General features: G+C 41.4%; 1 protein-coding gene across 1 annotated transcript in view; it reads right to left on the bottom strand.

Annotated features, from left to right (window-relative positions):
- Nucleotides 1-13,324, bottom strand: part of nkain4 (sodium/potassium transporting ATPase interacting 4) — a 37,839-nt gene that overhangs the window by 7,270 nt on the left and 17,245 nt on the right. Inside the window, exon 3 of the mRNA XM_035655893.1 lies at nt 8,033-8,233. Coding sequence (XP_035511786.1) covers nt 8,033-8,233 — 201 coding nt within the window. The remainder of the gene's footprint in view (nt 1-8,032; nt 8,234-13,324) is intronic.

The raw sequence follows: 13,324 nt of genomic DNA, 5'->3' as shown, positions 1-13,324 counted from the left end.
AGGTAATTAAAACACAACTTATTTTCAGGTGATTACACACAAATGAAAACATACCTAAGAAAAGTATATTCCATTTCTGCCAATAGATCCTCCAAAATGTTACACTATGTACCTTTAAAGCAGCTATAACCAATATTTTTTTTTATAATGGATCAAATAAACATGTACAATGTGAATTCTCAGACAGGCCCCTTCAACTACACAGAGCTTTATCTCATCTTTTAGCTCATTGTTTTAGTTTTCCGGCCCAAAACTTTGCTGCTTTGATTGAGGCTCACCGCTCTAATCAACAGCAGCACCACACAGCAGCAGACACACAAAGTTAGTGAAGATAAGGGAGCATGTAGCTGCTGAAGACATTTCCCCTGGTGCAGGCCAAAATTAGAGTAACAACAAGAGTGAATATTGGACTTAACAAGGACAATGAATGTGTAACGATTTGCTAAAAAAGTTTGTCACATCAACTTAAAAGGTGATAACATATTAGCACTACAACACTACTTTACTGTAATATCTGTACTGACAATGCTTTCTGGGTTGACAGGGCTTCTAGAGTGTACACACAGTAGTAGCTCATATGTACAAACACACCAGAAAGCAACAGAGCGAGCACACATGACTGTACTCCGACACACAGTGCTGAGAATAGCCTGTGGAACTGGCAGATGGCTGTCATCGACTCAGAAACAGACACCGAGAGACAGTCTCTCTCCACCCAGCTCTCCATCCATCATTTGGCACTCTGCCATGCCAATTAAAACAGCGTCGGGCACGCTGCCCTCCTCGCACACTGGGTACACAAACACAAAACCCAAGGGGGGACTGACTGTGCGTGATGGTGACTATTTATGTAACATTCATTCAACCTATAACTTAACTTGGCCTATGTAATTATAAGAGGAACAAAGATTACGTGCCGTGTGCAGGTCTTTCATTTCTATCATTTGGCTTTTATTACATTTTTCATATGTACAATACATCTGGCCTTTATTAAAGTTCAACTAGATGTAGATGAAATGTTTTATTTATGAATGAAACTCAGGTGTGGATTCTAGTAGAAAAGAAAATGGGTCTGTCTCTGTGTGGGCTAGATAAGATACATAACTTCTCTATGCTTCTCTCTCACTCGTTTTTTTCTCTCTAGTATCTAATTGCTGGTCTCACCCCATCCATTACAGTGGCGGTGAAATGGAGGTGAATTAGCATATGTATAAATGCAGTGTCAAACACAAGATGGTGTTAACAGGAGGGGGCACACCCTGTTTTCAACTGCATTGTGTCTGTGTGTGCCCATGTGTGTTTTTCCTGCGAAAGTGTGCACCGAGTGTGTGATTGTATGACTTAATATCTATGCATGAGTGCACGTCTGTTTAATTTTCATAAAGGGCTCCAAGTGTGGAATGGACGACCAGCATTCTTTCAAAATATATTCTCTCAATTGGTGTTTTGATGGTTGTCGTGGAGAATACGGTATCAGGCCATGCTCAGGCCAATAAAAACAATCCTATGAAGAAAAACACAGCCCCTCTCATTTATTTCAATGATACCACTGTGTTGACACATCGGGAGTGCAAGTGAACTGGGAAAAAAAACCACACAGGGTCGACCAAAAAAAATTAACCTAGCTCGCCGTCGTATGGAAACACACTGTGTTGGCCAATCATGCAAGAGCACATTCCTGGTAGATTACATTGTAACATGAACAGGGTAATTCTACTGTTTACCTGTTGATCTTTGAGACAGAGGACAAAATAATTGCTGCCATGATAACTACTAGAGTAGTAAAATCCTGTCTGTAGTATCATAAAATGCTGCTCAGTGTTTTAGGGTCTGATAAGTTTTTAAACTTGGGGATGTATTACTCAAACCACCTTAATGGGGCCTGTTTCACAAAGGCAATTTGTGCTGAGCCCCAGATGGCAAATGGTGTCAACATCGCCTTTCACAAATGACGGTCAGTCACAAATAGGACAAAATTCTAGACCTTCACGGCGCTAGCGTGGTGTTTGTTCTGATGAGAGAAACTTGTCACAATTAAAGTGGGAGGAAATTACCTCATGTTGCAAGTCCAAGCTTGCAAGTTGCAAATTTGGTGAAACAGACCCCTGCTTTGTATTTCACCCACTCACTGGTACCTGAAACCTGTTTTTAGTCTTAACACTCAGTAACACATTGGTCTAAAATCTCCTATAGGTGTTCATATGATAGCATAGGATACAATTCACATCACTTTCCTGCTCATCAAACCATTCAGCGACCCTGTGTGTACAGGCTTTTCTTATGTTCAATTTACTGAAGGTTTTCCATTAATTTGTCACCTGTCTGTATCTATGGATGCATGTGTGAGAAAGAACAAGAATGGAGGGGAGGAAAGAGTGAAGCTCTCACTTCCTACAGCTGTTTTCTTTAAAGAAATGCAGTCAGGGATACCACAAAGATGGACAGAAACAATATAAAGGCAGTTTTAAATCTAAAAACGAGCTATTGGCTCTGAGGATAAAAAGCACACAATACGTCAGAGTTACTGTAGCTACTTTTAGCCTCCCTGCACACTCATAAATAGCAGTTGTAAATAGACAAATCCAACACACCTGAAATTTCATCAAACTGAATACCTTTAATCAGTATATGTCAAACCTTGGGAGTGTGCCTGTCATTGCTCAGTAATGGGAAAACAGTCATTTCACTCCTCAGCTTATAACTGCTGACAGCAGAAAAGTCTGGACGCTGCGTGGTCTATAATATACTCACTCGTGTCGGCTTTTCATTCATCAATCCCACCATGGGCTGATCTTAAACCACTTTGTCTTCTAGTCTTCCTTTCTATGGCTTCGGTACTTTTTAGTTTGATGACCAGTGAGCTAATATGATCAGAGAAGTGAACTCGGTAGCTTTTCGCTGGGGGCATTGCTGTCCTTAGCCAATATAGGTCAGTGTCCTCAATAAAAAGTCTGACAATTCCACTTATATATCCGTGAATATTAAATGGCCTTAAATCCTCTCTCTCTCTCTCTCTCTCTCTCTCTCTCTCACACAAACACACACATACAGTCCCCAGCTTTTTTTTTTTTCTGACTTCCCCCTGTCACTTGGAGTTCAGGGATCATTTTAGAGACTAATGTCAAATTAATTAAGCTCATAAAGCCCCCGCATGTCCTCTGAGGCTCAATCTTAGTCCGTCTATGAGGACATGCCACACCAAAGCCAAATCATTTAGCTGTCAATCTTTTTATTTTTTTCTTTCACTCGGAACTTTTTCTTTGTGTTAGTCACTTTCTATACACAGATCTCCACATCACCGCTCCATCTGCAGATCTCCTCTGTCATATTATTTCACCACCCATCTATGATTTCGTCTTTTATTGTTGCTCTAACAGTAAGTGCCGTGCTCCTTTCTGCTGTCTCCTCCTCTGCCGGTGGTTGAGCAGTGAACGGTGATCTGGACAAGTGACAGCAGGAAGCAAGTAAACAGAAAACTGGGCACAAAAAGTTCAGCGCTCGATTTGGGAAAACATCAAAAGCAAAGCTGTCTTCCAGTGGGGCTTCATTTACTATTTACAACGTTGTAGAGGAAACTAAAGGAGGTATTTGTGATAGGTCAGCATTATCTGTGTTTCTTCTCTCAGATAATGAGGGCGAAAAGAAGTTCAAGGCTCAGGCATTCATGTGTGTGTGTGTGTGGGTGAGAAAAAGGCCAGCTGCTGTACTAGAAAAGAAGGTTACTGGTATTTGCATAGGCTAATGAAGGTCAGGTTTATACTGAATGTGCCAGTCCATAAAGACACATAACACATAACAAGTTAACAGATGAATCAATCATTTCATAATTGTATAGTGTATATATTCTATATCTGTCTGTATTTTTAGAATTATGACTTCATATGAATTTAGACATGCCTCCTTTCCACAGCCCACTGGCCTCTGCACGTGTGTGTGTGCAGTGATGGATATCTGAGTCGATCTACAAGCTAATTAACACACTATTGATTCTGGTTCAGTGTCAAGAGAAAATTCAGTAAGTGTACTATAATGAAAGGAATTCGTAGGTAAAATATGTCACATAGGTGAGAGGAAGAGCAGAAAGAAAGAGGGAGAGGGGGTGGTGCAAATGTCTTGCAGGTTAATTACACAGGACTTTCTGCCTCACAATAAGGAGCGGGCGTCTCTGTACAAAATTAGATGTGTGTGTTCGTTTGTGGGCAGCTGCATGTTTAATGACAAAACATGATGAGATAGGGACTGCAGAGACCACATCCACCTGTTCTTTTCCACCAGCCCCCTCCACCACATGTGAGCACACACACAGATCTATACAGCTTACATAGGACCACATGGGGTTGTTAGGTTTCTATGGTGCTGATTTGCATCTTCCACATCAAATAAAAGCATGCTGGTGTCCAAAAACACGGCACACTGACACGAAAGGCTGCCCATGCAGAAATAAAAGCTGCATGGTGAAAGAAACACTGCTGGTTCCTTGCATGCTGCCCCATACAGAGGATTTTAGATGAGGTCGGACTTAGTGAAGGGGAGAAAAATGGGGCTCTCTGGACCAAGAAACGCGCGAAACAGGCTGGTACATAAAACAACCAGCACTCACTGCAAGCAAAAAGAAAACAAGCATGCCGCTAGAGAAGGTTTACTCCTTTAATGTTGCTTGTTTTCCACTTCTTAAGTTCGTCTCATTTCCCTCTTCTTCTTCTTCTTTCCTACTCTCGGAAGTTTAAAAAGACCAAATATTGGAGTAAAATTAATCTGAGGAAAATCCATTTCCCTGCAAACAGATTAACAATTAAAGCTCTTGGCAGAAACAGCCTTTGAAGTATTATGGCGGACAGTCATGTTTTTATTATGTATCGAAGTAGCCTGACACAATATTCAGTGGCCCACTGGAGACTAATTCCCTCTTCTGGTCTTGAGGTCTTTCTCTTCTCCTCCCTGTTTTTGGCAACAGCCAGTAGACCTAATAACTGCTCACTACTGCATCGTAAGTCTTTTAATCCTGGGATCTTTATAATCCTTTGAAGCAGATGCTGTAAAACTTACAGTGCAGTTACAATGCAATGTCAGCGCTGACATATTGCAGAGGTGCTTAATGCTATTATTATACTAGACAATGCCATTTACTGGATTCTGGACATATTACTGGACTTCAAATACGAGCACATCAAAGATCCCTCCAGTTGGCTCCCCATGCAGCATACATGCAAATTAAAAAGGACATATCCACCAAAGTGGCGATGGTGGTTCAGCATGAGAGTTTGAAACCACAACATGGACTAATGGACTTATCAAAGAGAGCTCCCTGACCTTTTGGATGAGTGAGGGGGTGGGGGCATGTTGTTTTCATGCGGCTGAACTGAGTGAACCTCAACAACCACAAAACACACACCAGACCATATAGTAAAGTACAGCCTCGGGCAGTAATCATAGGGGTCTGCCCACGCCAGGCCTGCTGAAGAGACCCCTCTAATCAACCAGGGGCCGTTGTTTGTCCCCCAAACAACCCTGGTGTTAAACAAGCCGCACTTTAACACGATAGTAGACTGACATCAAAGAGCCATGTAAGCTCCAGAACAAGAGAAGGAGCAAAAGTGACAGTGGGTGAGAAACGCAGGGAAGAGAGAGAAGTTCACTGTCATGTTTGTCATTTAACTTGGTGGAATTTGATCGACATGAAGGTCAAACAGCGTGAGTTCTGGGCAGGAAAAGTAGACAGGAAGACAGACAGAGCGGAGAGATTGTGAATGGTGGGAGGATAGATGAAAAAAGGGGAAATGAGCAATGGAACAAGAGAATGATGCAGACTGTCGTTCCTCACATTATCAACTTCCACACAATCCTCTCAATGCAGGTTCCCAGGGAATAGAGAGGCAACAGAAGAAAGCATTGCCTGTGGCAGCAATAACCTATGCTAAATGATATGAAATCTGTGTGTGTGTGTGTGTTGTGTGGTGTGGTGTGTAGTGTGTGTGTTTGTTTGTTGTGTTGTGTGTGTGTGTGTGTGTGAGCACTCTCTTTGGCTGTTTTATAAGAACCTTAGCAGCTCTGACAACGCCTTGACACCCCTCACTACTCCCTTTAGTGTGTAAGAGTTATGTCTACAGATGTAAACTGAATATCACATCTTGCACAATTTTTCTTCTCCCCACTCATACCTTTCTTCCTAACTACCCTCCATCTCACTGGTGATGTTTTTTCAGACTCAACTGTTTTATTTAACAGTGAAGTCGCTGCACAGGAGCGAAAGAAGAGGGGAAAATGTGTGTGTGGATTTTCTGCGGACTACATTTGACAGGGAAATCAGTCATTATTATGACAGTAGTAGAAAACCAAAGACATCTAATAGCAATATATTCTGTAGGATGGATGGATGAGCTGGGTTTCAGTGAAGATAACAAAGAATAGGATAAGGGCAAAGATGGATCAAAATACTCCCTTCAGTGATGAATCAATGAATAATACATTATCCCAGTTAGAAAAGGTTGCCTCCACTTCAAGCTTATCCTTTAAACCTTGAACTTTTTTTGTGAATGTAGCCTATAGCGGCAACAACACAGGGCTGACTTCACCAAATCTGAAGCTTCGCTTCTAAATGGCTTATTTCTAGCTTGTGATGAATCTGAGCAGATAGATGACAATGATGCCTCCATTACTGGCCAATGGATCCACATTTTTCATCTTAATGAAACGTGTTCCTTGGAGCCCAAACTAAATATTTAATGGCCTCTCATGGCGACCTTGAAACCCCTTTAACAAAGACAAAGGGACACCCCACTTTCTTTCTATTCTTTTCATTCATGCCTTCAACTCCCTCTTTCTGCCTGGGCCTCTCTTCTATCGAAGAGGAAAAAGGACACACCAAAACAAGAGTGGACATCTCAAAGGACTCTGCTCTGCTTTTAGCCTGAGAGGAAGCAAGGATACAAGGAAAATGATGCCATTTGTGACGCTGGGATCTCAGTAGCAATTTCCCTGCTCCTCTCGGGAGCTGTTCCACTGAGATGCTGTTGATGCTTGGTTGGACAATACCATGTAAAAATGCTGGCAAAAAAGAGTCGCCATCTCTCAAAAAGTCCATGTGAGGCAAGGAATAAACCAATTCACTGCCAAAAGTGCAAGGGCTAATGAGGTTTGGTGAGAGTTGAGGCTATCAACTGAGGTCAGCTATTTTATTACCCATCTCCATGGGGGTGATGGGATGAATATTACAATCCAGTGCTTCTCAACACTGGGTTCCTCTGCTAGTTTTCTAATCCACCATGTAGTTAACTGCATTCACTGTGCTCTCCAAGGTGTAAATTAGTTCAAGATTAGATGAGGAGAATGAAAACCAACAGGACTCTGAAACCTTCTGAAAGCTGATGAAGATGCTGTGTATTAGCTTTCTCTTTCTCTCGGTCACCAACAGCCTTCATTAAATCACACTCCACGTGCATTCATGTTACGAGTGTGAAAAATAGGTTTGAGCGTGTTTATGTACATTGCAATGAAGTCAGGGTTTGTGTAAGTGAATGCTACTGTGAGTAAATGTGTGTAATGTGCATGTCTAACCAAAGTACGTGCTATGCTGGAAACTAAGAGGATCCTGGCCTCCGTCCAATATGAGGTTAGTCAGTTATACATGAGTGTGTGCAAATGCGCATGCTGGCAGGATGTGAGTGTATTCATACAGAGCTGTATAAAGAGGACAATAACAGTCCTTCCAGTGTTTGAGTAACCTGTTAGCAGCTGGCAGGTCTGAGTCTCAGCCAGACAAAACAACAGATCAATTTTTCATTCAGTGACCGGGGCAGAGGAAGGGAGGCTGCGATAGACAAAATAACAGACCACTGTGGAATTATATTGAGAAAAGTGCTTGAAGGCAAACAAAAACATCACCTTCCTTTCCATCATGTTCACCTTTCATGTACATAAAATCCCATTGTGAGGGAGGTTGCTGCCAGTGTTAAGTATGTAATATGATGAGTTCCTGTGACAAGTTCACACATGTATATGTATGTGAATAGAGTCTAGAGTCACATGTACTTACAGCAACAAGAATCTGTGTGCCGCTATGCACAACCTCGATGTACTGGTAGTCCATGAGGCAGCCCATGACAGTGATGTAGGAGTGGCTCTCTGTGGTGCGGACTCCTGGAGCCTGCGGCATCTCTCTTCTCACACAGCCTGGCCCGTGTTCGCTCCACCAAGAATGATGGGCTGAGATGTTAAAAGTCAGCAGGTCACTGTCCTGGAAGGAGAAGAAAAACACTAACTTCTTAGCTTGGACTCCATTCATTACTTATGATGTACGTTCATGCATTCTTTATGAGCAAACCATGTTGTACAGGAGGCATGGAGCTTATCTCTGGACACCTGTGGTAGATGTTGGATTTTTCTTATGGTTGTTCTCTTTTGCTCAGAGGGTTGGTTTATTCAGTTACAAACCATAGGCAAAAGAAGACTTATAACAATGCTACCAGCTCTGGAAAGCTGTACTAAGGCACAGTGGTGCTTTTAGTTAAATGCAAGCATCAAAATGACAATGCTAACATGCTGTTCCGAAGCAGGAATAATGTTCACTATCTTACTTAAGCATGTTGGCATACTAACATTATGCTGTGTAGCACTAAACACACTGTACAGCTGAGGCTGATGGGAATGTCATTACTTTTACAGGTATTTGGTTATAAACCAACAACAACAAAAGTGTACAAATTGAAATTTTGACGTGATGGTGGTGCTAGAGCACAAGTCATTAGAATGTAATGTCTGTACAATCCATCCAATAGTTGTTGAGATATTTCAGTCTGGATCAAAGCACTGGTTCGACTGATACTGCTATCACATAAAGCCATGCTGCGATCACCCCTATACAACCGCGGTGAACAGAATTCTGTTAGTGGTGCTTAAAGCGATGAAAAATTACATACAACAGCAATGGGTATTTACAGAAACCATGTATGTATGTGTTTCTCAGGATAATCCACAGACCTCACAGTCAACAGTTTCCTTTGGAACCCCTTTCTGGTGAATAAATAATCCCTATGAAAACAGCTGACTGTGTGTTTTGTGGTTTATCCAGAGTAACAGGGATGTTGTTTCTTCAAAGAGATGTTGCTATTGAATGTTGTTTTTGTGAGCACTACAAATGAAACTTCATTCACCTCAACTTTATTTAGGTGGGGGGGCAGAACTCTCAGAGATACATCTCAAAACCAGGGCAAATAAAACCACAACTATCTGCATGGCTAGATACCACTGGATGTATGTGAGTTTTTAACTTTTAGATCCAGCATTTTATACATGTAGCTCTTGTGCACCCTGGCGATACTCAATTTGCACACCGCCATATGAGCCCACACATACAGACGCTCACACCAATCAATACCCCAATACAGCAATCTAACCCCCACATCTGCCCCTCAGTGACAAGACATGCATTATTAACAGAGCCAAGTGCTGTCAGGAAACATCTCTGATTCCAATCCACCCCCACTCACACTTAACGACGTACACATCAACAACATATCACTGGTAGAAACAACTTTCAACAACAGATCTATGCAGTCAGTGGAAATAAAAGCAACAGGAGTTATGGACAATGTTTAAATGATTCCACTGTATATTAGCCCTCCGTTTCTCCATGTTATTCACTCTTCGTCACCCTTTGTCTCCATTTTCCTTCTCTCTCTTTCGTTCTCTCACACAGTCACAAAAACAAGGGCGGCTGAAGGTCAATAGGTAGGATTGTGAAGACTAATAACTTGACAGATGGCATTGATTGAGCCTGCGAGCTAGGGAAACCATCTCTATCCAAGCTGTAGCCGCACTCACAACTGCAGTACGTCAGCAGTCGATATTCAAGAAGCTTTTGGCAACTTACTGTCAGGAGTGTTATTGTTATGCTTCCATGCACCCCAAAGAACAAATCAATCCCTCCATATCATTGATTCAAGGTTAGTCTACTGATACTGCTCAAACTATTTTCTTTAACAAAAGTCAATACATATTTGGACACAACCCTGTTACTGGAGTCACTAGAGACATGAGGCATTCTATAAAGCTAAACATCAAATGATTAGAATCTTATTTCTCTTGATTTATTGTTTCTGAAATACTGAGAAAAGAGTTTGTTTGTGTGATCACATCAGGGAGGGAGCAAACTTGAGTAGCTAACTGAGGGTGTTGTAGACTCCTTTGGCTCTGATGAGAGTCTCATATTTACTTACATTTCATAAAAGGTGTGCATGCACAGTGGTTGCATATTGATTCAGGAGCTAGAGTAGGAGGGTGGTCTGCCATCATCTCTAAAATAAAGTCTGCTGTCACTGTGTGTGGGGGCGAGACAGAGAACAGCAAAATTTCACTCATATTGTGCTTAGTTGAAAACACAATTTTGCTGATTGCTTAGACATGTTTTTTTTATTGTCAGACACCCAATAAAGTATAAAACCCGTGATTTAATCATGGCTCATACGTGCTACCTTAACGTTAACGCTCACAAAATAAACATGTATACATGTTTTTGATAACACCAGTATCATCTGTGATGAGTTATACTGGCAATCAAAATGAGTGAGCACAGAGACAGGAGCAGTTTAGGCATAATAATTAATTCACACTAAATGCAAATTCACTCACTCTGGAGCAGCATTGGGGTTTGACAGCATTTTATTGAGTCAAATTGAATGTGAATCCTTTGATATCCCTAATCAGATCAATTTAGGTTTAGCTTTTTATGTTGTACTGGCTGTGAAAACAAATCTCCCTGTCTATATACAAGACGTCTACAGCCATGCCGGTGTCTCTGTGAGGCTGAATTCATGCACAGCAGTGCTTTGAGTTAAATGCATGCTAACACGGCAACGTGATGTGTACCATTAACTACCTTAGCTGGATATCTGCACCAAATTTCATGGCAAACCACCCAATAGTTTTTGAAACATTTCCATTAAAATCAAACATATCAACCTCATAGCTTACGTTTGAGGAAAAACCTCTGAGGACCTTCAATGTGCATACAATTGCAAGGCAATAGCCAGTTCTTGAGATTATTTCAATGTGGACCACAGTTGTAGATCAACTGAAAAGCATAAAAGAAAATCAAAAGACTGACATTCAAAGAACTACCTGCTAGTTAGATAATACGTTTGACTATCTGGGTTGTATATTGTTCTTTGTGAATATCAATAGACAGAAGATAAAATTATTTTATAAGAGTTGTGTTAGAATCATAGCTCAACATATTGGGTACTATATTTATTGGAAAATATTTTCAAAAAGCTCAGTTACGGACTGTGAAATACGAAAATAGCGAGGGAGGCTTTTTCAAATTCAGAAAGCTTCGTGCAGACATGTCCAAAATCTCTATGCCTGCAGACACTGTGTGCAGAGTGTGAGAGAGAATGAATAAAAAGAGAGGCAGTGAATGACTGGGGACTCTTTGAAACAGAGGTGTGTGTAGAGTAGCAGGGGTCTGTCTGTCAGTCTGTCTTGCACTGTGGGGGAGGTAATAAGGGATCAATAGGAGGTGACAGAGCATGTGGCATATGACTCAGACAACCTGCCCCCTCACTTCGAGGGCCTTGTCAACGCTACACAAACCACTTACACACACCCTCCAGAACAGTCCTGTCAACATCGGTCGAGGCAAGTCAGACTGAATTAGCTGACTCTGTTTTATGATAAAATGTGTTGGGGACCTCTCAGAAAGCAAGAATGTGCCAAGTTTGGTCATGCATGTGTGCATGGGTGTGGGTGGGTGTGTGTGTGTGTGCTCCATTAGCCAGCTCTCCTCCTGGCCACCATATGCAGAGCTGGGAGCCCAGGCTGGCTCCATCTGTCGGGTTAATGCCCAGCCTCAGCCCCAAGCAGCTGGCCCCTACAAGCCTCATTATTCAGCAGGAACCATGCAGGAACACACAACCACACACACAGTGGACACACGTAGACATATGCAGTGAGAGACTGACACACTTGATGGAGCCAAGGTCTATCACACAATGACAAAGTCGCCAGAGCTTGGGAAGGTGTTTCTGAAATTCATTTTGGCTGTCTGAACTGGTGTGAGATGAACGTTGCCTACATAAATTCATTACTCTCAATGGTCAGGCAGGCAACTGGGCGAGATACCCATCAATAGCTAAGAGGGGAGAAGAGGGGAGAGGAATATGCTGAAATGAAAAAGATATAAAACTAGCAAAATGCGCAGAATAAATTAAAAGAGATCAAAGGAGCAGTGAGCAGAGTGAAATAAATGAGAGACGACAAGTTTGACAGGAGGAGAGAGGGAGGATAAATTTCCAGGTTGTCTAAATTTAAGTGTGCATACAGATTTTGAAAAATGTGTATGTGTATGGGGGTCAGCACAGATGCACCACACAAACAATTTAAAAGGAACACAGACATTCATGAAAGCCAAATTATATATCTCTGTTGAGGTGTGGCAATTGTGGGTGGGTATGGCGCAGATTCCTAAAGCATAGGTAGTGATTTATAGTTTGGTGGATTCATATTACATAGCTTTATCATGCATTCTTTTTTACTGTGTATCACAAGTAATCATGTTTACTTGGGTTGCATTTGTTTTTCACACCAGAGCATTCAGGCTTGACATAGGCAAAAAGCACTTGGAAGCAGTGCATTATATCTAATTATAGCTAAAATATATTATATGTTCAGGGCTGATAAAGCTCAAGAATGCTCAATTATACTTTTATATTTTATGACAATAAATCTTATTGGAGCAGTTACATCTGCTGTAATAAAAAACATTGCCACAATGTCAGAATTAAAGCTGAAAATGTTCAGGAGAAAAAACAAACTCAGACTCAGTGTTTTTGTTGGCAAAGACAAGAGTGATGTGTTTTCTTCCAGTGAACCGTCACTGCCCTCACCTGTCCCTGTTCTGCTGAAAATTGGAATCATTGCCTAATTCACTATGGAAGGGAAAAGTCTGCAATGGAAACTGCTTTTCTATGAATCACAAAAGGCAAATGTGTCTATTATTGAAAACGTTTTTCCACCTATCAACAAACTCTACCTGCACCAGATTCAGATACACAAAATTAGTTGTTTTACCCAGTGAGAGTTTAACTATAGCAGGTATGTATATCGGTAGGTTAATGTATCACTAAAGAGTCCTCTTATAGAATAATCTGCCAGCTGATTTATGTGCCATGTTCTCTAGTGATAACACCATTGCTGTGGTGGCAAAACCGAACTGAACATATTTTCACTGTCAGAAGTGACCCCCTCTGAAAGATTGAGGTAACCTGTGTGTGAATGTAGAACTTATTCAGCTTCAAAACTCCAGTTTTTAATGCTTTTGCCAAGAAAT

This window comes from Morone saxatilis, unplaced genomic scaffold (assembly GCF_004916995.1).
Source record: "Morone saxatilis isolate NCDOM2014 unplaced genomic scaffold, NCSU_SB_2.0 Contig15, whole genome shotgun sequence".
In the NCBI taxonomy this organism is placed as follows: domain Eukaryota; kingdom Metazoa; phylum Chordata; class Actinopteri; family Moronidae; genus Morone; species Morone saxatilis.
This window is presented reverse-complemented; position numbering and strand designations above follow the sequence as displayed.